This window comes from Martes martes, assembly GCF_963455335.1.
Source record: "Martes martes genome assembly, chromosome: 16".
NCBI lineage: Eukaryota > Metazoa > Chordata > Mammalia > Carnivora > Mustelidae > Martes > Martes martes.
This window is the reverse complement of record NC_137904.1, coordinates 35725971-35747159: the sequence shown is the minus strand read 5'-3', so window position 1 is coordinate 35747159 and position 21189 is coordinate 35725971. Positions and strand designations below refer to the sequence as shown.

At 37.7% G+C, this 21189-nt stretch overlaps 1 protein-coding gene across 2 annotated transcripts in view; it reads left to right on the top strand.

Moving 5' to 3' along the window:
* The window catches only part of STXBP4 (syntaxin binding protein 4), a 161622-nt gene that overhangs the window by 7921 nt on the left and 132512 nt on the right, over window positions 1-21189 (top strand). Inside the window, exons 2-7 of one of the 2 annotated variants that reach the window (XM_080825321.1) lie at window positions 2959-3022; window positions 4367-4443; window positions 4896-5017; window positions 8878-9010; window positions 20477-20583; window positions 20941-21160. In XM_080825321.1, coding sequence (XP_080681447.1) covers window positions 4971-5017; window positions 8878-9010; window positions 20477-20583; window positions 20941-21160 — 507 coding nt within the window. In that variant the 5' untranslated portion in view covers window positions 2959-3022; window positions 4367-4443; window positions 4896-4970. The remainder of the gene's footprint in view (window positions 1-2958; window positions 3023-4366; window positions 4444-4895; window positions 5018-8877; window positions 9011-20476; window positions 20584-20940; window positions 21161-21189) is intronic. The other variant, XM_080825320.1, reaches the window with a different exon arrangement.

The following is a 21189-nucleotide window of genomic DNA, read 5'->3' as shown; positions in this document are numbered from 1 at the left end:
CATGCAGCTATGGAAAATAAGAATTGGGGGAGTTACCTGGGCTCGGTCAGTTAAGTGTCCAACTCTTGATTTGAGATCAGGTACGATCTCAGGGTTGTGAGATCAAGCCCTACATCAGGCTTCACACTGGGCATGGAGCCTGCCTAAGATTTTCCCTCTTAAAAAAAAAAGAAAAAAAGGATTAGGGTGCTATGCAAAAATACAGAAATAATTCCAGGTTGTACATTAATTAAAAAAAAAAAACAGCAGATTACACCAGAGGACCTGTTTATATCATGTATATGACCCATTCCCTCAGGGGTTGTACAGTGTACAACATGAACAGCTACATGCTTTGTGCTGGTTATAACCTACTTTCTTAGTTGAAACAAAAGCGAAGGAGTCAATATGTATTCATATTTGTTTATGCATAAAGGACTAAAAGTATTCACAAGAAACAAAAACGGTGAGTACTTACATGTGTGGAAATGGTGTGGAGATAGTTAAGATGGATATATACGTTCATTACATATACCTCATTAGAATGTATTAGCTATTTTTAAAAGACTAAAAAGACATACTGTTTCACTATCAATATTATGACCATTCAATATTGTAATTTCATCAAGTCAATGTTTACCATCTTTTCTGCCAGATGTTTTTGTCCCTTTCCTTTTTATTTTCTGTATTTTTGGTCTGGTAAAAAGAACCAGTTTTAGAAAGTATTGTGTGCCATCTCTTGGGGAATATAAATTATTAAGTGTTATTCAAACATATGCATCATGGGCGGGTTTTTTATCTAATGAGCTTTCTAATGATATAGAATTAAAACTTTTAACCAAAGTAAAGCTCTAATTTAAGTTTTCTGGAATAGATTTATTGTATGAAACAAGAATTTTTTCCTCCAGTGTTCCACTTTCTCTGTTTTTTGCTGACCTCACATTTTCCCCCTTATGAGTCACTAAACTAGAAAAACAGTGTATTTTCCTTGAATGGGCATATTTTTTTGTAAAAGAATAGAATGTTTTCCTTCTATGTCATTCATTAATAATGTGAAGTTTGGGGTGTATGTGTGTCTGTCTGTCTGTCTATGTGTGTTTGTAACATAGAACCCCTTTTGGGTGAGGGGCTTGCTAGCTTCTGTAAAGGAAGAAATAGGGAATAAATAAAAGAGAGGGAAAGGAAAGGCATTTTATGATATTTAAGGTTTAAAGATACGACAGTGAATACCTAGCTTATTAAAAAAAAAAAGGCTGCTGTTTGGATGGATAAAATTAAACCCATTTCTGTTTTTTTTTTTTTAAGATTTTATTTATTTAACAGACAGAGATCACAAGTAGGCAGAGAGGCAGGCAGAGAGAGAGGAAAGGAAGCAGGCTCCCTGCTGAGCCAAGAGCCCGATGCAGGGTTCAATTCCAGAACCCTGGGATCATGACCTGAGCTGAAGGCAAAGGCTTTAACCCACTGAGCCACCCAGGTGCCCAATTTCTGTTAGTTTAATCAACAGTATCATCTCCATATAGACAGCCTACTAGTACTGTTAATACTCTCTCATCTTATATTTTCAGAGAATGTTTTCCCACATAAATCAGTTTCTCAGCATGCTGTAGTGGAAAAAGGTTGGGTTTGGATCTTGAGAGAACTGGATTCATATTCCACTTTAAAAATTGTTTAAAATTTAAAAGTGTGCCTGGGTGGCTCAGTCAGTTAAGCAGCTGCCTTCAGCTCAGGTCATGATCCCAGGGTCCTGGGATAGAGGCCTGCATTGGGCTCCCTGCTCAGTGGAGAGCCTGCTTCTCCCTCTCTCTCAACCTGCTGCTCTGCCTACTTGTGCTGTCTCTCTCTGTCTCTGTCAAATAAATAAATAAAATCTTCAAAAAAAATAAAAAATAAAACTGCTTAGTCTTATGGTCATGGACAAGTCACATAGCTTCTCCATGACGAGGTTTTTATTTATGAAAATACCTTTCATTTATATAAATATAAATACGTAATAATACCTGCCTTGTGGGGCTCCTTTGAGGGAGGGTAAAATCTTCTAACATGGTGCCTGGCCACATTGGTGCTTAATGATAATTCCATCCTGGGCAAGTGGCCTTCATCAGTGCTTTCCTAGCCCTCCTGCGCACACCACTGTCAGAGCACCTAGCACCTTCCTGATGTCTGTTTACTTGACTATTCTCTGGGAACAGACTTTGCTTTTTATCTCACCTCCAGCACTCAGGACACTGTCAGGCATGTTAAGTGAATGAAGTAATTTAAACACTTAAATTTCATTGTAATATTTTAAAATGCCTTGTTAAGTTTGACCTTATATGAAATCTGTTGTACAGTTTAGCCACGATATATCCATTAGACCCAGGTTAGGTTTCATCACTTGAGGACTCTATGTCCAGTTAGGAAAAATTACCACTAGATGGGGATCTTACTCACTTTGGCTTCATTTCTCTGCTGCTTTTCATCTGCATGCTTCCCCTGTTCCCGTTGCTTGCTACCACAGAGACTGTGAAAGTTGAAGCAGGATTTTAACATTCAGGCCAGTGGAACAACACTATGTTGGGTTCCCAGAAGGACCATTCAAATGATTTACTGCAGAATCTGTGATTTCTTCCTCATTTAATAGTTAGAGAAGAGCTGGGATGATTGCCTTGACTGTAGTTCTGTGCTTTGTTTTGCTCTCCCTAGAACTTTGGGTTTCTTAGTCCTCAGCCTCTCTGGAATTCTGCAAGACAGGTTCTTCCTGCATCTCCCGCCAGCTGTTTTTGAGGCAGAATTTTGCTTTGAATCAGTTACTGGTGTGGTGAGTTACTGATTTCCCTGCAGTAACTTAGAGGTATGGCATGCCACCTCTGTTCACCCCAGTACACTGTACACATATTCCCATTTTCTCTCTCTGTGCTCCAGCTCACCGATGTTTAAGAAGTCGGGGCACCTGGGTGGCTCAGTTGGTTAAGTGTCTGACTTTTGATTTTGCCTCAGGTCATGATCTCAGTGTTGTGAGGTGGAGCCCCACATGAGGCTACGTGCTGGGCATGGAATCTACGTAAGATCGTCTCTCTCTTTCTCTGTCTCCTCCCCAATCCACCCCCCCCCCCGCCCCGCTCTCATGCTCATTCTTTTTCTTAAAAAAGGAAAGAAAAAAAAGTGTTCAGGAGGCCTTGCCCCTAGCTTTCAGCTTCTGTGGTCTCTCTTTATGAGTTATCATCTTACCATCCTTTTTTTTGTCTTCCAGAAATTTGTCAAACATTTTACATGATGGTTCTTCTCCCATTTATTCATGAATATTATGAGTTTATACTTATAAAGTGGGCTCTTTATGACTTATTCTATAACTGGGACCCTGTACCTCCACTCCCCTTCACCTATTTTGTCCATCTCCCCAGCCCCTTTCCATACTGGCAACTTTAAAGATTTTATTTAATTTTTTTATTTATTTGACAGACAGAGATCAAAAGTAGGCAGAGAGGCAGGCAGAGAGAGATGAGGAAGCAGGCTCCCTGCTGAGCAGAGAGCCCGATGTGGGGCTCGATCCCAGGACCCTGGGATCATGACCCGAGCTGAAGGCAGAGGCTTTAGCCCACTGAGCCACCCAGGCACCCCCCCATTCTGCCAACTTTAAATGAAAATCACATTTAAAAAAAATTTTAGCTTTCTTAAGATATGATTTATTTTTGTTTATTTTATTATTATTATTCTTTTTTTTTTTTAGAGAGAGAGCATGTGCACCTGCAAGGGAGGTGGGGAGGAGTAGAAGGAAAGACTCTTAAGCAGGTTCCATGCTCAGCATGGAGCCCCATGCAGGGCTTGATCTCACAACCCTGAGATCATGACCTGAGCCGAAATCAAGAGTTGGACATTCATCCAACTGAGCCACCCTGGTGCCCCAAGATATAACTAATTTATAACAAAGAGTACATATTTATCATTAGAAAATCTGGTAAGTTTCGACATGTTTATGCGTTTGTAAAACCATCACTACAGTCAAGGTAGTTCCTGTACCTATGAAGAAACTATAGCTTGGAGAAGCCTAGAAGCTCAAATTGGAGTCCAGGTGTCTCTAATGTCAAGGTCCGTGCTTAAGGCTCTGAAGCCTGAAGTGCTAGCTAGAAAAACAACCACTGACTATTTCCTCTGTTTCTCATTTTTGTGGGGAACAGCACACAGTTTCTGAATCTAGTTATTCATTTCTTTAATAAGAGGGTTGTGCTAAATGTTCTTAATGTCTTTAAAGTTTCTATACTTTATTTATATTTTTTATGCAGAGATGGTAAAGGTCTATTCAAATACAGCTTTTTTAGTGCAGTGAAACTATACCATTCTCTTTAATTTTCACAGGGGAGCTATATGCGACATTAAAATCATATATGTATATTTTTTCTTTTCATAGGAAAGTATTTAAGAAGCTTATGGCATAATATGCATCAAAGTAATATAAGATCTGCAGGAAGTCCCTCAAGATAGCTGGTAAGACGATAGGAATTTCTTTTTTTTCCTTCAAGGATGTATTGTATAATTATTTTACACACATTCTGACTATAAACTTTCTAGCCTTGTGATTACAAGAGATATTTGTCACGGTCTTTTATTATTATGTGATTTTTAAGTGTATTAACGATGGAAACTGTAATAGTTACCTGAAGCTTAGCTATGTTCTTCACCTCTGCCAGAAAAGGCAGATTTTATATAGATACAGATAATCATGTGGATGTGGTCCTATAGCTATATTTATCTGTCTGTTTATCGAACTATCTTTGTATTTCTCAGATATTATCAGCATTGACTGAAGTGCCGTACTTCAGAATATATAAAACATACCTCACATGTACATACGTGTATGTGATGTTTTATGCAAAGTTGACATTGAATTTGACTACTCTTAAGACGTGAACATTTATTTTCTACTTCTGCATTCTTAGGAAAAGAAGAATTTCTAGACTCTGCATCAAGATCTTCATTTACCCAGTTAAATCCAAGGCTCCTGTTGAAAAATCATGAATAAAAATACATCTGCTGTGGTATCATCCAATCTACTTGAAAAGTAATCTTTAAATTAAATTTACTTTGTTTTGAGCTGTCCTAGTTTGAAATATGTGGAATGTTAATGAGCTTCTGATTGAAAATTTTATATAGTTAATTGTGGTCTAAGGTAGCATAATAAGGAAGTTGATCAATAGTTACCTTCTAATGTAAATCAGTGTAGGGGATAAATTCTGCATTCTTTTTTATAATTCTTTGTAGAAATTGCTTTTTTAAAATTTTGATCTGATTTTTTTCAAATATCTAAAATATTTTATGATCCCAGTATAAAAATAATGAGAGATTAATTTTTGCTGAGTAACAAATCACCCTAAATGCCTCAAAACAACAAGCATTTATTCTTTCTCATGATTTGGAGTTTGGCTGAGCAGTTCTTCTGGTATGTACCCAAAGTGTAAGATGGCCCCATTCACATGTGTTGGCGCCTCATCTGGAAAGGCTAGACTGGTGTCTCTTTGAACCTGATCTCATGCTCTAGGAGGCTAGCTCAGGCTCTTTCATATGATGGCAGAATGGTTCCAAGCAACACGCCCAAGTGTTTTTTCAAATGTCTATTTCCCTCACATTTGCTTGTGTACCACTGACTGAAGCAATTCAGATAGCCAAGTCCAAATTCAAAGGGTAGAGATACAGACTTTACATTTTAATGGAAGAAACAGAAAAGTCACATTCCAAAGGGCATGCAGACATGTAAACATGTAACACACATATAACAAGGTATATTCAGAGAAGTCATTCTTGGCCTTCATTCACTCTGTGACTTCATTCTTCCTATAGATAACCATTTTTATTCTTAGTTCCTTTTCAGTGCTGCTTCTGTATAAGCAAATACATATAAATATATATGCATGTTATTATATGTGTATATATAACACTGAACAAATGCACACCAGTCCTTCAGCTCAGGCTCACAGGTCTTCCCTGGAGATGAGTATCAAGCCAGTTAAATTCAGAATTTCTTTCTCTGACACCTCCTCCTAAGAGCACTGGAAAACTCTAGTCTCCAAGGGGCACAGGCCAGGCCCATCTATGTGGTATGCAAAGAACTCCATGCACAGAGCTCTATGCCCTGGTGCTGAACAGTTTGACTTCCTGGGACAGCACAGAGTTTTGTCCAACTACTTAAGGCAAAATCAAGCCAATGGGAAAGAATCCTATGACTGAGGCAAGATGGCCCCAGATGTTTTGGCTCCGCCTCTTAGGTTCCACTTGCCAGCATATTCTTCTTCCTTTTTTTTTTTTTTTTAAGATTTTATTTATTCATTTGACACAGAGAGAGATCACAAGCAGGCAGAGAGGCAGGCAGTGGGGGAGAGTGAGGAAGCAGTCTTCCCGATGGACAGAGAGCCCAATGTAGGGCTTGATTTTGATCCCAGGACCCTGAGATCATGACCTGAGCCAAAGGCAGAGGCTTAACCCACTGAGCCATCCAGGTGCCCCATGCCAGCATATTCTTAACAAAAAGGTAGCTATACTTTTTGATCTTGCCTTTTTTTTTTTTTAACTTAAATTATATCCTGTTGATCCTATCAGTCTATAAACGTCTTCATTGTACCTTGTTATAACTGTGTAGGTTCTATCCTATGAATGTACCATAATTTATTCAGCCAGTACCTTTTTTTTTTTTTAATTTTTTTCTTAAGATTTTATTTATTTATTTTACAGAGAATGAAAGAGTACAAGCAGGGGGAGTGGCAGAGGGAGAGGGAGAAACAGGCTCCCCACTGAGCAGGGAGCCCGATGAGGGGCTTGATCCCAGGATCGTGAGATCATGACCTGAGCCGAAGGCAGACACTTAACGGAATGAGCCACCCAGGTGCCCTCAGTCAGTACCTTATTGATGGACATCCATTGTTTGCAAGTTTTGGACATTACAAATTATGTCAAAATAAATAACCCTGTAGACAAGTTATTTTGTATTTTATGCCAGAGTATCTTTGGGATGAATTCCTAGAAAGGGAATTTCTGGGTCAGAAGGTAAATTTAGAGATTACCAAATTATCTCGTTAGGAGTTGTGCCATTTTGCATTCCCATCAACAGTGTACAAGAGTACTCTTTCCGGTATCCTTACCATCTGAGTACATTTTCAGTTTTAAGTTTATGTTGATCTGATAGGTGAGTAGCAATATCTCTGCCTGGTTTTAACTTGCAGTTCTCTGTGATTAACGTTGAGCAGCAGAACTATTTTTAATAGCCAAAAGAAGTAAATAATATAAATTCTTAACATAAGGGGGTTTTAAAATAAGGTCCTTGCAAGGAAATACTGTATGAAATACAGACACTCTGTTGGTATTAGAAAAGGAGGGACCTTTTACTGAAACAATAATATATGGTAGAGATTATATGCTGTCCCCATTGAAGGAAACCCGCATTTAGACGGTTTAAGAGGTTATGGGAGGCACCAAATAAGGTCCTTTAATTCCCTTTCCCGTTCCACTCTCTCATGTCTAGGTTTCACTCCGTTATGCCCGTACAATTTAATATTCCATCAAGAGTGGGCTGAGCTTCTGAAATCTGTAACAGTGAAACATTGTGGACCCAATCCCAACTGCCTCTTTTCCTAGCTAATTGACTTGCCCTAGTAACCAGATAGGCCATCCAACATTAGAGCCTGATTCAGTATAATGCAACCTTGGAGGCTGTCCTGCAGAGAGAGCAAAATATTCAAAGGCAGGGAGGTTTGTAAGGGTTTGGGTTTTTTTAAATATATTTTAATTTCTTTCTTTCTATTTTTTAAGATTTAAGTTTTAAATACACACTTTCTTAAAGATATAGTTAGAATTTCTATGGCAGAAGCTAAGAAAGTCTTTTCTGAAAGCTATAATCATATGTAAGATATGAGGCAACTCTTTTTTAATAGCAGTTTCAGTTTTTTGATATGTTTGAAGATAGCTGAAAGTCCTGTAATTCAACAATGGCTTTAATACAGCAACCAAGGAGATCTTAACACCACATTTTGCTTCTGGAGTAAGACAAACTGGGTTTCCATTGCTGTTCTCCAGCTTCATAACCTTAGACCACCAAGTTAACCTTTCTTGATTTTGGTGTTTTTAGAATAATGAGGGTAGTAATCTTAGGAGTTGTATAAATACTAAGTTGAATGGCATAATGTGTGTATATTCTTAGCACAGTACCCAGTACATCAGAGGAAAGCAGGCAGCCCTAAGCCTCATTTCAAACTCTGTTCAAGCTCTCTCAGACTGGCACAAGTCTCCTCTCTTACTGGAGTGTTCAGAAGCACGACTTGGGGGTATACCTTTTGCAGAATTCTTTTGACAGTTCCTTCTTTTCTAATGGCATTGCTCTTACGTCTGATGGAAATTATGGGTGGAGCACATGCTTTCTATCAGAAAACACTCTTCCTAAATTAAAAAGATAAACTTTTCTCTTTGAGATTCAAGTGGAGGTCAGATTTATTTTGCTGTAAATGGCCACAGACATGTCTTTTAAAAAGTCACTTACCTAACTCACTAAAATAAAATCTTTAATTTTGGAATCCCTTAGTGTAGTCTAAAAGTCAGCTAAAAACACATCTCTTCAGTTATCTTCAATACATCGTTAAATTTATTTAAATCCTGTGTTGAAGGTATTTTTCTTTGTTCTGCTCCAAAGAAATAAGCATTATTGCTGTGATTTCTTCTATGGTTTGATTGTTTCTATAGAAAAATAAATAAATAATAGAGGTAACAGAATCCGTTTGATTGCTTTTCTATCACCATACTTTTCTAAATGTCATTGCTAGTATATACTGAGTATTTCGGGTTATCTAGTTCTAAGAATGTGATTTAGCACGTAGTTTAAAGAGAAAGTAGGCACAGATCTCTAGGCTAACCTGTGAATGCTAATTTACTTTATCTTAGGGATCCTGCCTTTCAGATGATTACAGTTACCAAGGAAACAGGCCTTGGTCTGAAGATCCTAGGAGGAATTAACCGGAATGAAGGTCCCTTGGTATATATTCAGGAAATCATTCCTGGAGGAGACTGTTATAAGGTAAAAATGAAAGTAAAATAACACTTCACAAAAAAACCCAGACCACCAGGGTGAGGTTTGTTTTCCTACTACATCAGTAAATTTTTAGTATTAACTGAATACCACTGTGACCAATTCTCAGTGAAAGGTCCTACAAGAACTGGAAAATAGGCCTTTACCTTCAAAGAGCTTTAACCTAGTGAATGAATAGGAAATAAATAGGAAACTAATAGATTTCAGACTCTTTTAACTAAAGGAGATATATATATATATATATATATTTTTTTTTTTTTTAAGGGAATTTGTTTATTTATTTATTTTATTTTATTTTATTTCATTTGAGAAAGAGCAGGGAGAGGCGCAGAGGGAGAGCGACAAGCTGGTGCTGCACTGAGCACAGAACCCAGCCCTGGGCTCCATTTCAGGACCCTGAGATCACAAACTGGGCTGAAACCAAGAGTCAGATGTTCAACTGACTGAGCCACTGATATGCCCCAAGGTTACATATTTTTAATTATGGGCTGTTTAACTCTTATCCAAAGTCTGGTTGAGAGAAATTGTTTTTGAAGACATGTTCTCTCTCCACTGCTCTGAGAGTTTGGATTAAGTCGGATCATTTAAACTTGAGCTACATTCATTTAGCCTCTCCTAAGTGCAAAACAAACAAGCAAACTCAGCATATAAAAATCTCATTTCTGAATTTGCAATAATTCTTGTTGAGTTTGTTAATTGTATCACTTGTTAGTTGCCCACATGATAAATAAGATTTAGAATTAAGACCAGAACATACTTTTTTTCTGGGGGTGTGGGGTGGGGGATTAAAAAGCCTTACTCTCCTCTTTGCTGTAAGAAGTATGTAAATCGTGATTTCTTTTTTACTCTGGTTGCTAGGAAGCTCAGCTCCAAATTTGAAGCACAATATCAGCAACTTAGTTAAGAAACTAATAGGGGCGCCTGGGTGGCTCAGTGGGTTAAAGCCTCTGCCTTCGGCTCAGATCATGATCCCAGGATCCTGGTGATCGAGCCCGCATCGGGCTCCCTGCTCAGCGAGGAGCCTGCTTCCCCCTCCATTTCTCTGCCTGCCTCTCTGCCTACTTGTGATCTCTGTCAAATAAATAAATAAAATCTTAAAAAATAAAAACGAAACTAGTCAACTATGTTTGCATATTCATTTCTCTTGAATTTCATTTGCCATTTCTGTTTTACTAATATGATTCTATATGTCTATTGTTGAAAATTGCCTCCAGTCCTTTCTGGAGAGAAATAGGATATAAAGAGTTTAATAAAATACTATATTAATGTCAAGGTATATAGCATGAGAAAGGATCCTTTTAAGTTTGTTCATATTGTTGTTTTTCTCTTACTTGTTTTGGTTCGATATATAGTCTTGCGCTTACCCTACCCTCATCCCAGACACTTACTTAGCAAGCATTTTTTTCTAGTCAACTGCATTTTTTTTTCCTTGTTAGGAAAAAAATTAACTTCACCATTGATTTGCACAATAATAGAAATGATTTCAATTGTTTCACGTTTGTTGAGATAATAGGATACACTTACCATGTTGTAAGTATTATACAATAAATTTAGGATATTATAATATAAATTTTAGCTATTGAATTTAAATTATTAACCAAATAAAAGTATACTTAAATACTAAATTTGAACAAAATCAAGCAAAAAATGAAATTAGTCTTGTAAGAATTGAGATATTTAGGACTACTTTAGTTGTGGGATGTGTGTGTGTGTGTGTGAGTGTGTGTGTATGTTCACTATAGCCAAGATAGTTCCTAAACCACACTTCATATAATGCAATAACAGATCATGGTATCTAACAAGTGATAAAAATTTTAAAATTTGCTGTTATGATAAGCGTCAGTTTCTGCTTTTTATTCCCATGAAAAATATTTTTAGTTAAAATAATAAATTGATAGCAGGGTGCTGAGTGATTCTTCATCTGTTATCAGTGGTAACAGACTGAAAATGACGCTTAAATACTTTCATTTGGTTTTTCTTAGAATTTCACTGTTTGTAAGGGTCTCAAAAAGCAGTCACTTACAAACTATATTCTGTATTTACCACTAGAGAGCAGCACAGAGTTATTAATGTTCCTTGACAGTATCTGGTCAAGCTCAAAGGAAGAAAACAGCTAAAACAGAGAAAGGTGGAGACAGTAGCATAATAGGCTTGTGATGCTTACACTTATTTTTTTTTCCTGTCTCATTCATATTTTTATTTTTTAATTTTTTTAACTTCTTTTTTTTTAACTTTTTAAAATTTTTTATTAACATATAATGTATTATTAGCCCCAGGGGTACCGTTCTGTGAATCGCCAGGTTTACACACTTCACAGCACTCATCATAGCACATACCTTCCCCAATGTCCATAACCCAACCACCCTCTCCCTACCCTGCTCCCCCTGGCAAACCTCAGATTGTTTTGTGAGATTAAGAGTCTCTTATGGTTTGTCTCCCTCCCAATCCCATCTTGTTTCATTTATTCCTTTCCTATCCCCCCCAAGCTCCCCATCTTGTCTCTCAACTTCTCATATTAGGGAGATCATATGATAACTGTCTTTCTCTGATGGACTTACTTCGCTCAGCCTAATACCCTCTAGTTCCATCCATGTCATCTCAAATGGCAAGATTTCATTTCTTTTGATGGCTGCATAGTATTCCATTGTGTATATACATATATATGTGTGTGTGTGTGTATATATATATATATATATATATATATATATACCCCACATCTTCTTTATCCATTCATCTGTTGATGGACATCTAGGTTCTTTCCATAGTTTGGCTATTGTGAACATTGCTACTATAAACATTCCGGTGCACGTGCCCCTTCTGATCACTACATTTGTATCTTTTTTTTTTTTTAAGATTTTATTTATTTATTTGACAGACAGAGATCACAAGTAAGCAGAGAGGCAGACAGAGAGAGAGGAGGAAGCAGGCTCCCTGCTGAGCAGAGAGCCTGATGCGGGGCTTGATCCCAGGACCCTGGGATTATGACCTGAGCCGAAGGCAGAGGCTTTAACCCACTGAGCCACCCAGGCACCCCACTACATTTGTATCTTTAGGGTAAATACCCAGTAGTGCGATTGCTGGGTCATAGGGTAGCTCTATTTTCAACTTTTTGAGGAACCTCCATGCTGTTTTCCAAAGTGGTTGCACCAGCTTACATTCCCACCAACAGTATAGGAGGGTTCCCCTTTCTCTGCGTCCTCTCCAACATCTGTCATTCCCTGATTTGTTCATTTTAGCCATTCTGACTGGTGTAAGGTGGTCTCTCACTGTGGTTTTGATTTGTATTTCCCTGATGCCGAGTGATTTGGAGCACTTTTTCATGTGTCATCTGGCCATCTGGATGTCTTCTTTGCAGAAATGTCTGTTCATGTCCTTTGCCCATTTCTTGATTGGATTGTTTGTTCTTGGGGTGTTGAGTTTGATAAGCTCTTTATAGATTTTGGGTACTAGCCCTTTATCTGATATGTCATTTGCAAATATCTTCTCCTATTCTGTCAGTTGTCTTTTGGTTTTGTTGACTGTTTCCTTTGCTGTGCAAAAGCTTTTGATCTTGATGAAGTCCCAATAGTTCATTTTTGACCTTGCTTCCTTTGCCTTTGGCGATGTTCCTAGGAAGAAGTTGCTGCAGCTGAGGTCGAAGAGGTTGCTGCCTGTGTTCTCCTCAAGGATTTTGATGGATTCCTTTTTCACATTGAGGTCCTTCATCCATTTTGAGTCTGTTTTTGTGTGCAGTGTAAGGAAATGGTCCAGTTTCATTTTTCTGCATTGTGGCTGTCCAATTTTCCCAACACCATTTGTTGAAGAGACTGTCTTTTTTCCATTGGACATTCTTTCCTGCTTTGTCGAAGATTAGTTGACCATAGAGTTGAGGGTCTGTTTCTGGGCTTTCTATTCTGTTCCATTGATCGATGTGTCAGTTTTTGTGCCAGTCCCATACTGTCTTGATGATGACAGCTTTGTAATAGAGCTTGAAGTCTGGAATTGGGATTCCACCAACTTTGGCTTTCTTTTTCAACATTCCTCTGGCTGTTCGAGGTCTATTCTGGTTCCACATAAATTTTAGGATTATTTGTTCCATTTCTTCGAAAAAAATTGATGGTATTTTGATAGGAATTGCATTAAACATGTAGATTGCTTTAGGTAGTATAGACATTTTGACAATATTTGTTTTTCCAATCCATGAGCATGGAACATTTTTCCATTTCTTTGTGTCTTCCTCAGTTTCTTTCGTGAGAACTTTATAGTTTTCTGAGTACAGATTCTTTGCCTCTTTGGTTGGGTTTATTCCTAGGTATCTTATGGTTTTGGGTGCAACTATAAATGGGATTGACTCCTTAATTTCTCTTTCTTCTGTCTTGTTGTTGGTGTATAGAAATGCAACTGACTTCTGTGCGTTGATTTTATATCCTGACACTTTACTGAATTCCTGTACAAGTTCTAGCAGACTTACACTTACTTTTGTGTACTTCCTCAAGATGGAGAGTTACGTGCACATTATTCTGCAAGTGCAAACTGATGCAATTTTATTTTTAAATGTTCTTGTTAATAATAATAGCATTTACTATTACTATAATAGTAAATAATAGCATTTACTATACATATACTTCTAAATGAAATTTTATTTTTAAATGTTCTTGTTAATAATAATAGCACTTACTATTACTATAATAGTAAATAATAGCATTTACTATTACATATACTTCTAAATACTGTTAGGCATGTTAATAATATTCTAATCTGCACAAAATTTCTGCAGTAGTAGATGTATTCATACAATAGGAAACACAGGCTCATGAGATTATCCTTATTAAGTTGCAAAACTGAGCAACTTACATATTTTTATATTTTATACTATACTTTTTTATATTTTATACTTTTAAAATATTTTATATTATATACTTTTATATTTATATTTATATTTTTTAAATGCATGTGACTGCTTTTGCTTGCTCTAATTTTATTTTAATATGATATTGTTTCAGAGCTAACAATATATGCAGTCCCCAAGATTATAGATGGATTATATAACATTTATATTCCCAAACTTCACATGTTAAGGGGGCTGTTGGAACTCAGAAGGATAAACATATGTGAATGTTTCCCAATGGCCGAAACAAAACAAAACAAAACAAAAAACAATACTGGTTCAATGACCAAAACACCATGTTTCTTTGAAAAACATATTCAGAGTTAAAACTTGGGACATCTTGACATGTTTTTTCCAGTTGGAATCGAAGGAAAGATTCTTCCAGCGCTAAGTGTTAGAGGAAGCCTATAGGATGAGAACAAATACGCTAGGTACTGAGTTAAGGAACTATGAAAACTTCCACCCCACCAGCCAGTCCCTTAGCAGTCTGAAGTCCTCAGTGTTCAATCTCAAACCTTTCTCGGGCTGAGACACTCCTTTGAGCTTTATTCCCACATATCCAATTGCTTGGTCAGCATTTCCATTTGGATCTCCTTAAGACATCTCAAACTCACTGTATCTGAGGCAAGACTCATAAAAGTCACACCACATCCTCATCTGCCCATCTTTTCCCAAACAGAGCTTCTTCCTCTGTTCCCAGTCTTGGTGAGTGATACCTTCCAGGTGCATAAAGTCAGAAAACCTGAAAGCAGCCTATCTACTTCCTCTCCCTTAATACTCATACCCAGTTGATTAGCATGTGCTGTTGCCTTTTTCTACTCTCTGAATGTCTCTTAAACCCATCAGTCTCCTTGACCTCCACCATCATCACATAGTTTATCAGATCCCACAATAGCTTTGCCTGCTCTCATGCACCACGCTTATCCCCCTCCCACCACCAACCTATCATACTAATACTCAGTTGCCTGCAGAGCTCTGTATAATGTGACCTCTGCCCCGTATTTCTTTGACTCTCCATCTTTACGCTTCCAGAATGGTATTCTTTCAGTTCCTGAAAGCTCTTTTTCATTTGCAATTCCCTCTGACTGATAACACAGCCATGGCACCACTACCATGACTTACAAATATCTATTCAAAGACTAATTCCTAAGGAATGTGTTCTCTGTGCCCTTCAGTTTATTTTATCTTTTTTTTTTTTAAGGTATCGTTTATTTATTTGCGAGAAAGAGGACAAGCAAGTGGGGAGAGGCAGGAGAGGGAGAAACAGACTCGCAATGAGCAGGAAGCCAGACACAGGGTTCAATCCCAGGACTCTGAAATCATGACCTGAGCCAAAGACAGACGCTTAAACGATTGGGCCACGAAGGCACTCCTGTGCCCCCAGTTTATTCCACATCTTTTCTCCTATATGTGTTCCTGGATCCTGTTCCTTTCCTTTGTATCACCTGTCTCAGTTTGTAAACATGCATCCATATCTGTGGTGGTTTTATCAAGTCTGTCTGAACGACAAGACAGTGTGTTTCCTTAGTACAAAAAGTTTTATTCATAATAATATCCTTCATCTCCAATATGATGCCAGGCACATACTAATTGCTCAGTTGATATTTTTGAATGAATGATCCCTTAGGCATTCGGTCATGTTTTTGAGAGTTACTAATCTCCTTGTTTGCTATTCCACTGCCACCATCTGGCTCCATACCAAGTACCTCTCTTCCCTGGCCCTTTGTGTCAGATTCTGAACACGAAATGTCTTTGAAGTTTTCAAATGTTTTTGTTTGTTTCTTTGTTTCCTGCTATTAGCGTAAGGAAAGCAGGCAGTAATCAAAAGCTTTTTCTCAAACCTGATACTACATTTTATATTTCATTTAACTGATTCTAAGACATATAATAAAACACAAACAAGCTCTATGAGATGAGTCTTAACAATCAGTTTCATTTTCTTTTAGCATTTTCTTGTTTTAGTACTACATAAAATAATGGCATATTTTACAAGTGTCACTTTAAATTTTATAAATTCAGGACTTTTGTGGGGGGGTTAAACTCTATAGATAAAGACAATGATCATGCAGCTGTAAAATACTAATGGTTAGTCATTGTTCACAAAGGGTTGAAGTATGGCATATTTATCTTTCAGAAGAAGTCTGGTTTCAGAATATGCTGAGCATATCCCTGGAAGCCTCTGGATGACACAGTGTAAAGAAACCAGTCCCATTGATAGGAGCTGAAAGAAGGAGTAGCAGCCAAGAGCATTCACTTTATAAGTCACTCTCTTTTCTCCTTTGCCATTATTACTTCTTTCAGAGCCACCTTAATTTCCTCAGACTGTTTCCTGCCCCTGATCAGCTGATTGTGGACTTACTCTGTACCCGGCACTGTGCTGGGGGAAAAACTCATGAAAAGGACATGGTTCTGGCCAACTGAAATAATCAGCGCTGTTAGTTTGGAAGTGGGTGGATTAATGTGCTCTAATGGGAGAAAAAAAGATATGTAAACAGATAGGGACACTACAAAGTAAATGTAATAACAGAGGTAAGTTAAAATGCTTTTGAAACAGAGAGAGAGGAACAATTAAGTATTTCTAGGCAGTGGGGCAGACTTAATGCAGAGAAAATGTTTGCGTTTGGATGTGAAGTTTTAAGTGTGAGTTTACCAGAGAAGTGTCAGGGTTGGTGGTGGCATTCTAGACAGGAATTAGGATGTGTAAAAGCATTAAGGTTCCAAAGACCATGGCTGATTTGAAGAACTTTTTTTTTTTTTTTTAAGATTTTATTTACTTATTTGACAGACAGAGATCACAAGTAGGCAGAGAGGCAGGCAGAGAGAGAAGGAGGAAACAGGCTCTCCACTGAGCAGAGAGCCCGATGTGGGGCTCAATCCCAGGACCCTGAGATCATGACCCGAGCCGAAGGCAGAGGCTTTAACCCACTGAGCCACCCAGGCGCCCTGAAGAACATTTTTTGAGACTCGAATGAAGAATTTATGTGTTGAGGAGGGAAGTGAGGCTTTTTTCAGGGAGCCGAAAAAAGTTGGTTGCAGCTAGCTTGTTGTGCTGGGTTTGCAAAGTTAAGGAGTTTCAACTTTTCTTACCCATGGACAGCCATTAAAGGTTTTTGTTGTTTTTTAAGAGAAGGAGGCGGGTAGGGGCAGGGGGAGAGAGAGAATCTTAAGCAGGCTCTACACCCAGCAGGGAGCCTAATCTCACAATCCTGAGATCATGACTTGAGCCAAAATCAAGAGCTGGGCACTTAACTGACTGATCCACCTAGGCATCCCTAAAGGTTCTTAATTTGAGGAGAAACAGGACTAAATTTGCTATCAATGGGAGAATTACAGCAGGCATGGAGTTTTGATTCAACTCACTTTTATTTAACACCTACAATGTGCTAGGATTTTATTTTATATTTTATTTATTTTATTATTTATTTTATTTAATTACTAATAGCAACCTTGCGTGACAGGTATTTATCTCCCCTTTACAGCTAGGAAAATGAAGTCTCAGAGAGATTACGCAACTTGCCTAAGTGCAAATTAATAACTGGCAGGCTATAGAAATTGACAGTTTCTGAAAGTGTGGGAAAGGAACCAGAAGTCTTGCAGGAGCATTCCTTAGTATTTAGGACTAAGGAGTTAGTTAAATCAGAGGTCAGTCTGTGTCCATGGTACGGTAACATAGTAACATGTTATTTAGAAAACTATATAATGGCCATTGTAAGTGAGCAGCACAGGTAGTTTTCAATAGAAACATGTACGTGGTCATGAGTACTTTATTACTTTTAACGCTTTTGTAGATGTTGATGGGAAAGAACGCAGACCCTGACATGTGGAAGGAGGGCATGTGAAAGTTGTACAGTTGCTCAGTAACTGCTGTATCCAAACCCAGACAGTGTGGAAGAAGCCTCAGCATGTCCCCAAAGTTAGTATCTTCACATATACATTCATCCAACTGGGGCAGGGCTCACTGGTTTGAATGCCAGACTCTAACAGAAATAGCTTTGCTTGAGTTTGCAGGTTCTGACTTTTAAACAGGTTCAGAAATTCACACGATCAGCTAAGATCTTGTTCTAGGAGGCTAAGAAAAAAAAAAAGAAAACACCACTGTAAATACTTTTTAGGAAGAAAAAATATGTATAAACACTAGAAGCCACCATCAGAAAGCATTATTCTTCCTTTCTTCTCTGACCCTTGCCCTGCTGGAAAATGCTCCTTCCGTACATCAGTGTGCTGTAATATAAGATACGTTATATTGTGTTCATGAGAGCTTTTCCCACTGTGTTGCTAATACCTCTGAAAGGAGGATGTAGGAGATAGTAGGTCTGCTGAAATTCTACTGCCTGCCTCTGTTTTCTGTAGCTTTTTTCTCTGCAACCCTGATAGCAGCTGTGGTCTGTGTAAGAGGCATGGACACAGGAGCTACCTCCAATAGTTCTGAATGTAGTTCTGTAGATGAGACTGTGTGACTCCCCCAGCCCCTTTCCTCTTCCTCTATTCTTTTATGAACATCTAGCTAGCAAGTTGTAGAGCTCAAGTTTGTATTCGGGTCTGTCCGGCTGCCAAACCTTGTGCTCTTTCCACGTCTGTCCACTGCCTTCTGAAGTCTCCTACCAGTTGAAAGAATTGTCACCTGACAGTATTTACTGTTACTACTGTCTGCCACCCCGATTCTAAAAAATCCTTTGTTTCCTTGTCAATGGCCTTTGTATGCTTTGCCCCAGTGAAACAGGGCTTCTTCATTTTCTCCACTTTTTCTCCTAAATTGTTGCCAGGCTTTGTGATACAAATCAATAGTAGTATAGCCATTAAATTTCAGCTGTAATCTACTTTATTAAGCTGATTCTAGTAAGGAACTCCTTTGTAGATTCCAAATAGGCTAGAGCTGGATTTAACAATGGCATTTATTTAATTTGACTCATTTATTAATATACTTATTTTAAAATTAGATTAAAAATTTATCCATTTGACCCTTATTTCCAAGACCAGTTTTGGAATATAAAACCAAACGTAATCCAGCCTAATTAATTTCGGGCAGATATTATGAGCTCTTTTTATTTTGGGAGATAGAGAATTTCTTTTTTATTTTATTTTATTTATTTTTTTAAGTAGACTCCATGCCCTATATAGGACTTGAATGCACAACCCTGAGATCAAGAGTTGTATGCTCTACCAACTGAGCCAACCAGGCGCCCCTCTTTTCTTTTTTCTAATGTGATACTTGACACATGTAAATTAAGCATAATAATAGAATGAACACCTATGAATCTGCTTAGAGTTCACCACTTGATTTAAAAAGTAGAAAATCTTAAGTGCTACTGAGGCGTTCCTGATCACATTCCCCACATTCCCCACCCTTCCTCCTGGAAATAAGCACTCTGGGATTTTGTTCATTCTTCCCTATTATTAGCCTTATCCTTTTGCCTGTGGCAAAAGAAACAGGTTGTTTCTCTTGTTTACTGCCATTTCATCTTAACTTTGAGTTAACCCTCCCGAAGGTAAAATTTCACATATTAAATTGCAGGCTAATGTATGTGAGTGTCTAAGTATGTCTTGGTAGAGTTGATTTAAATGCATATGTAACCGAACTCTGTACTAAGGTTTGGGCCCAATAAGTACAGAACTGTGTTTACAAAATTTTACAAAGTCAGCTCTTTGATTTCACTGAACATGTAGGATCCTTATGGTGGATGCTCTCTCCATACTGCTTAGTCTTTTCCAGCATTACTATTGTGTTTTACTCCTCATACATTAATCAGTGGAAGGGAAAAAATACAGCATATTATATAGCAAAATATAGTGAATATAGCAATTGTGTTGTGTTCTCTCATTTTGCTAGTTATATTTATAAAATACAAATATCTAAATTTTATGTATTTTAAAATCATTTCCTTTTTCAGTTTAATTTTTAAAATAATGTTTGTAATTTAGAAGGGTCATAGAGTCATTATGCATTTAGATGATAGTGTCTTTTACATAGCATTTGAAATAACATGTTTCCATGACTTTTTTAAATTAATATTTTATATTTATTTATTTATCTTCCTGTGTATTCAGTATTCAGTGTTAAGAGATAGCAGTAAGTGTGTTTTTATTTCTGTTTAAGATTTGTTTATTTATCAGAGAGAGAGAGAGAGAATGGGGAGGGGCAGAGGGAGTCTTAAGAGACAGACAAGCAGACTCCCACTGAGCAGGGAGCCTGACAGGGGGCTCATTCCCAGAACCCTGGGATTATGACCTGAGACAAAGGCAGACACTTAACCAGCTGAGCCACTCAGGCACCATAGTACCAATCTTTTAAAATGGGTCTTTTCCTGGTGTACCTGGCTATGTCTTCATGTGTGTCTTCAGGATTCCTTAGTGTGCAAATTCAGCTCACATATACAGGAACTGTTCCATTTCATTCCGTATGTAAGCAAACCAGGCTTTTGTAAAAACTTTTAGCTAGTGAGGTTTTTTTTTGTCTAAGATTTTCTTTTTACTCCTTCTTAAAAAGACTGTTCCCTGAAATTTTTCTTTGGTTTAGTTGCATCAGTTTTTTTTTTTTTTTTAAACACCATCATTATTAATTTCTTTATATTTATTACTACTTTTGTTAGGATGGACGTTTGAAGCCAGGAGATCAACTTGTCTCAATAAACAAGGAATCTATGATTGGTGTATCCTTTGAAGAAGCAAAAAGCATAATTACCAGAGCCAAGTTGAGGTAACTATCCTATCCATAAAATAGAATGAATTAGTTAGCATGTCTTCTCAAAAACAGTAACCTAAGAGGTTTAAATAGTTTAGATCCTAAAAGCATGCATGTGAGCCGGGTGGGGGAGGGCAGAGGAAGAGAGAGAATCTCAAGCAGACTCCTCACTGAGCAGCAAAACCCAACATGGGGCTTGATCTCACAACTCTGAGATTGTGACCTGAGCTGAAATCAAGAGTCGGCCGCTTTAACTGACCACCCAGGTGCCCCCCAAACAAGTATATTTTAATAATAATTGAAACATTATCTTAAAATTCAGCTGTACTGTATCCACACTATATCCATAAAGTGATTTCTTTTTAATGCTAGGTCAGAATCTGTTTGGGAGATAGCGTTCATAAGACAAAAATCTGATGGCGGTCACCCAGGAAATCCATCCTGTACATCTCTTTTACAAGCTTCAGGAGAACATGGACCTCAAGTCTCGACATTTAGCCTTCTTCCATCTTCCCCTGAAACACTAATTCCGAAGACCTCATCCACTCCCCAAACTACAGATACCATTTTACCTTCTTTTAGGATAAATCAGGTAATCTTACATTTCTCTGTATATTTATG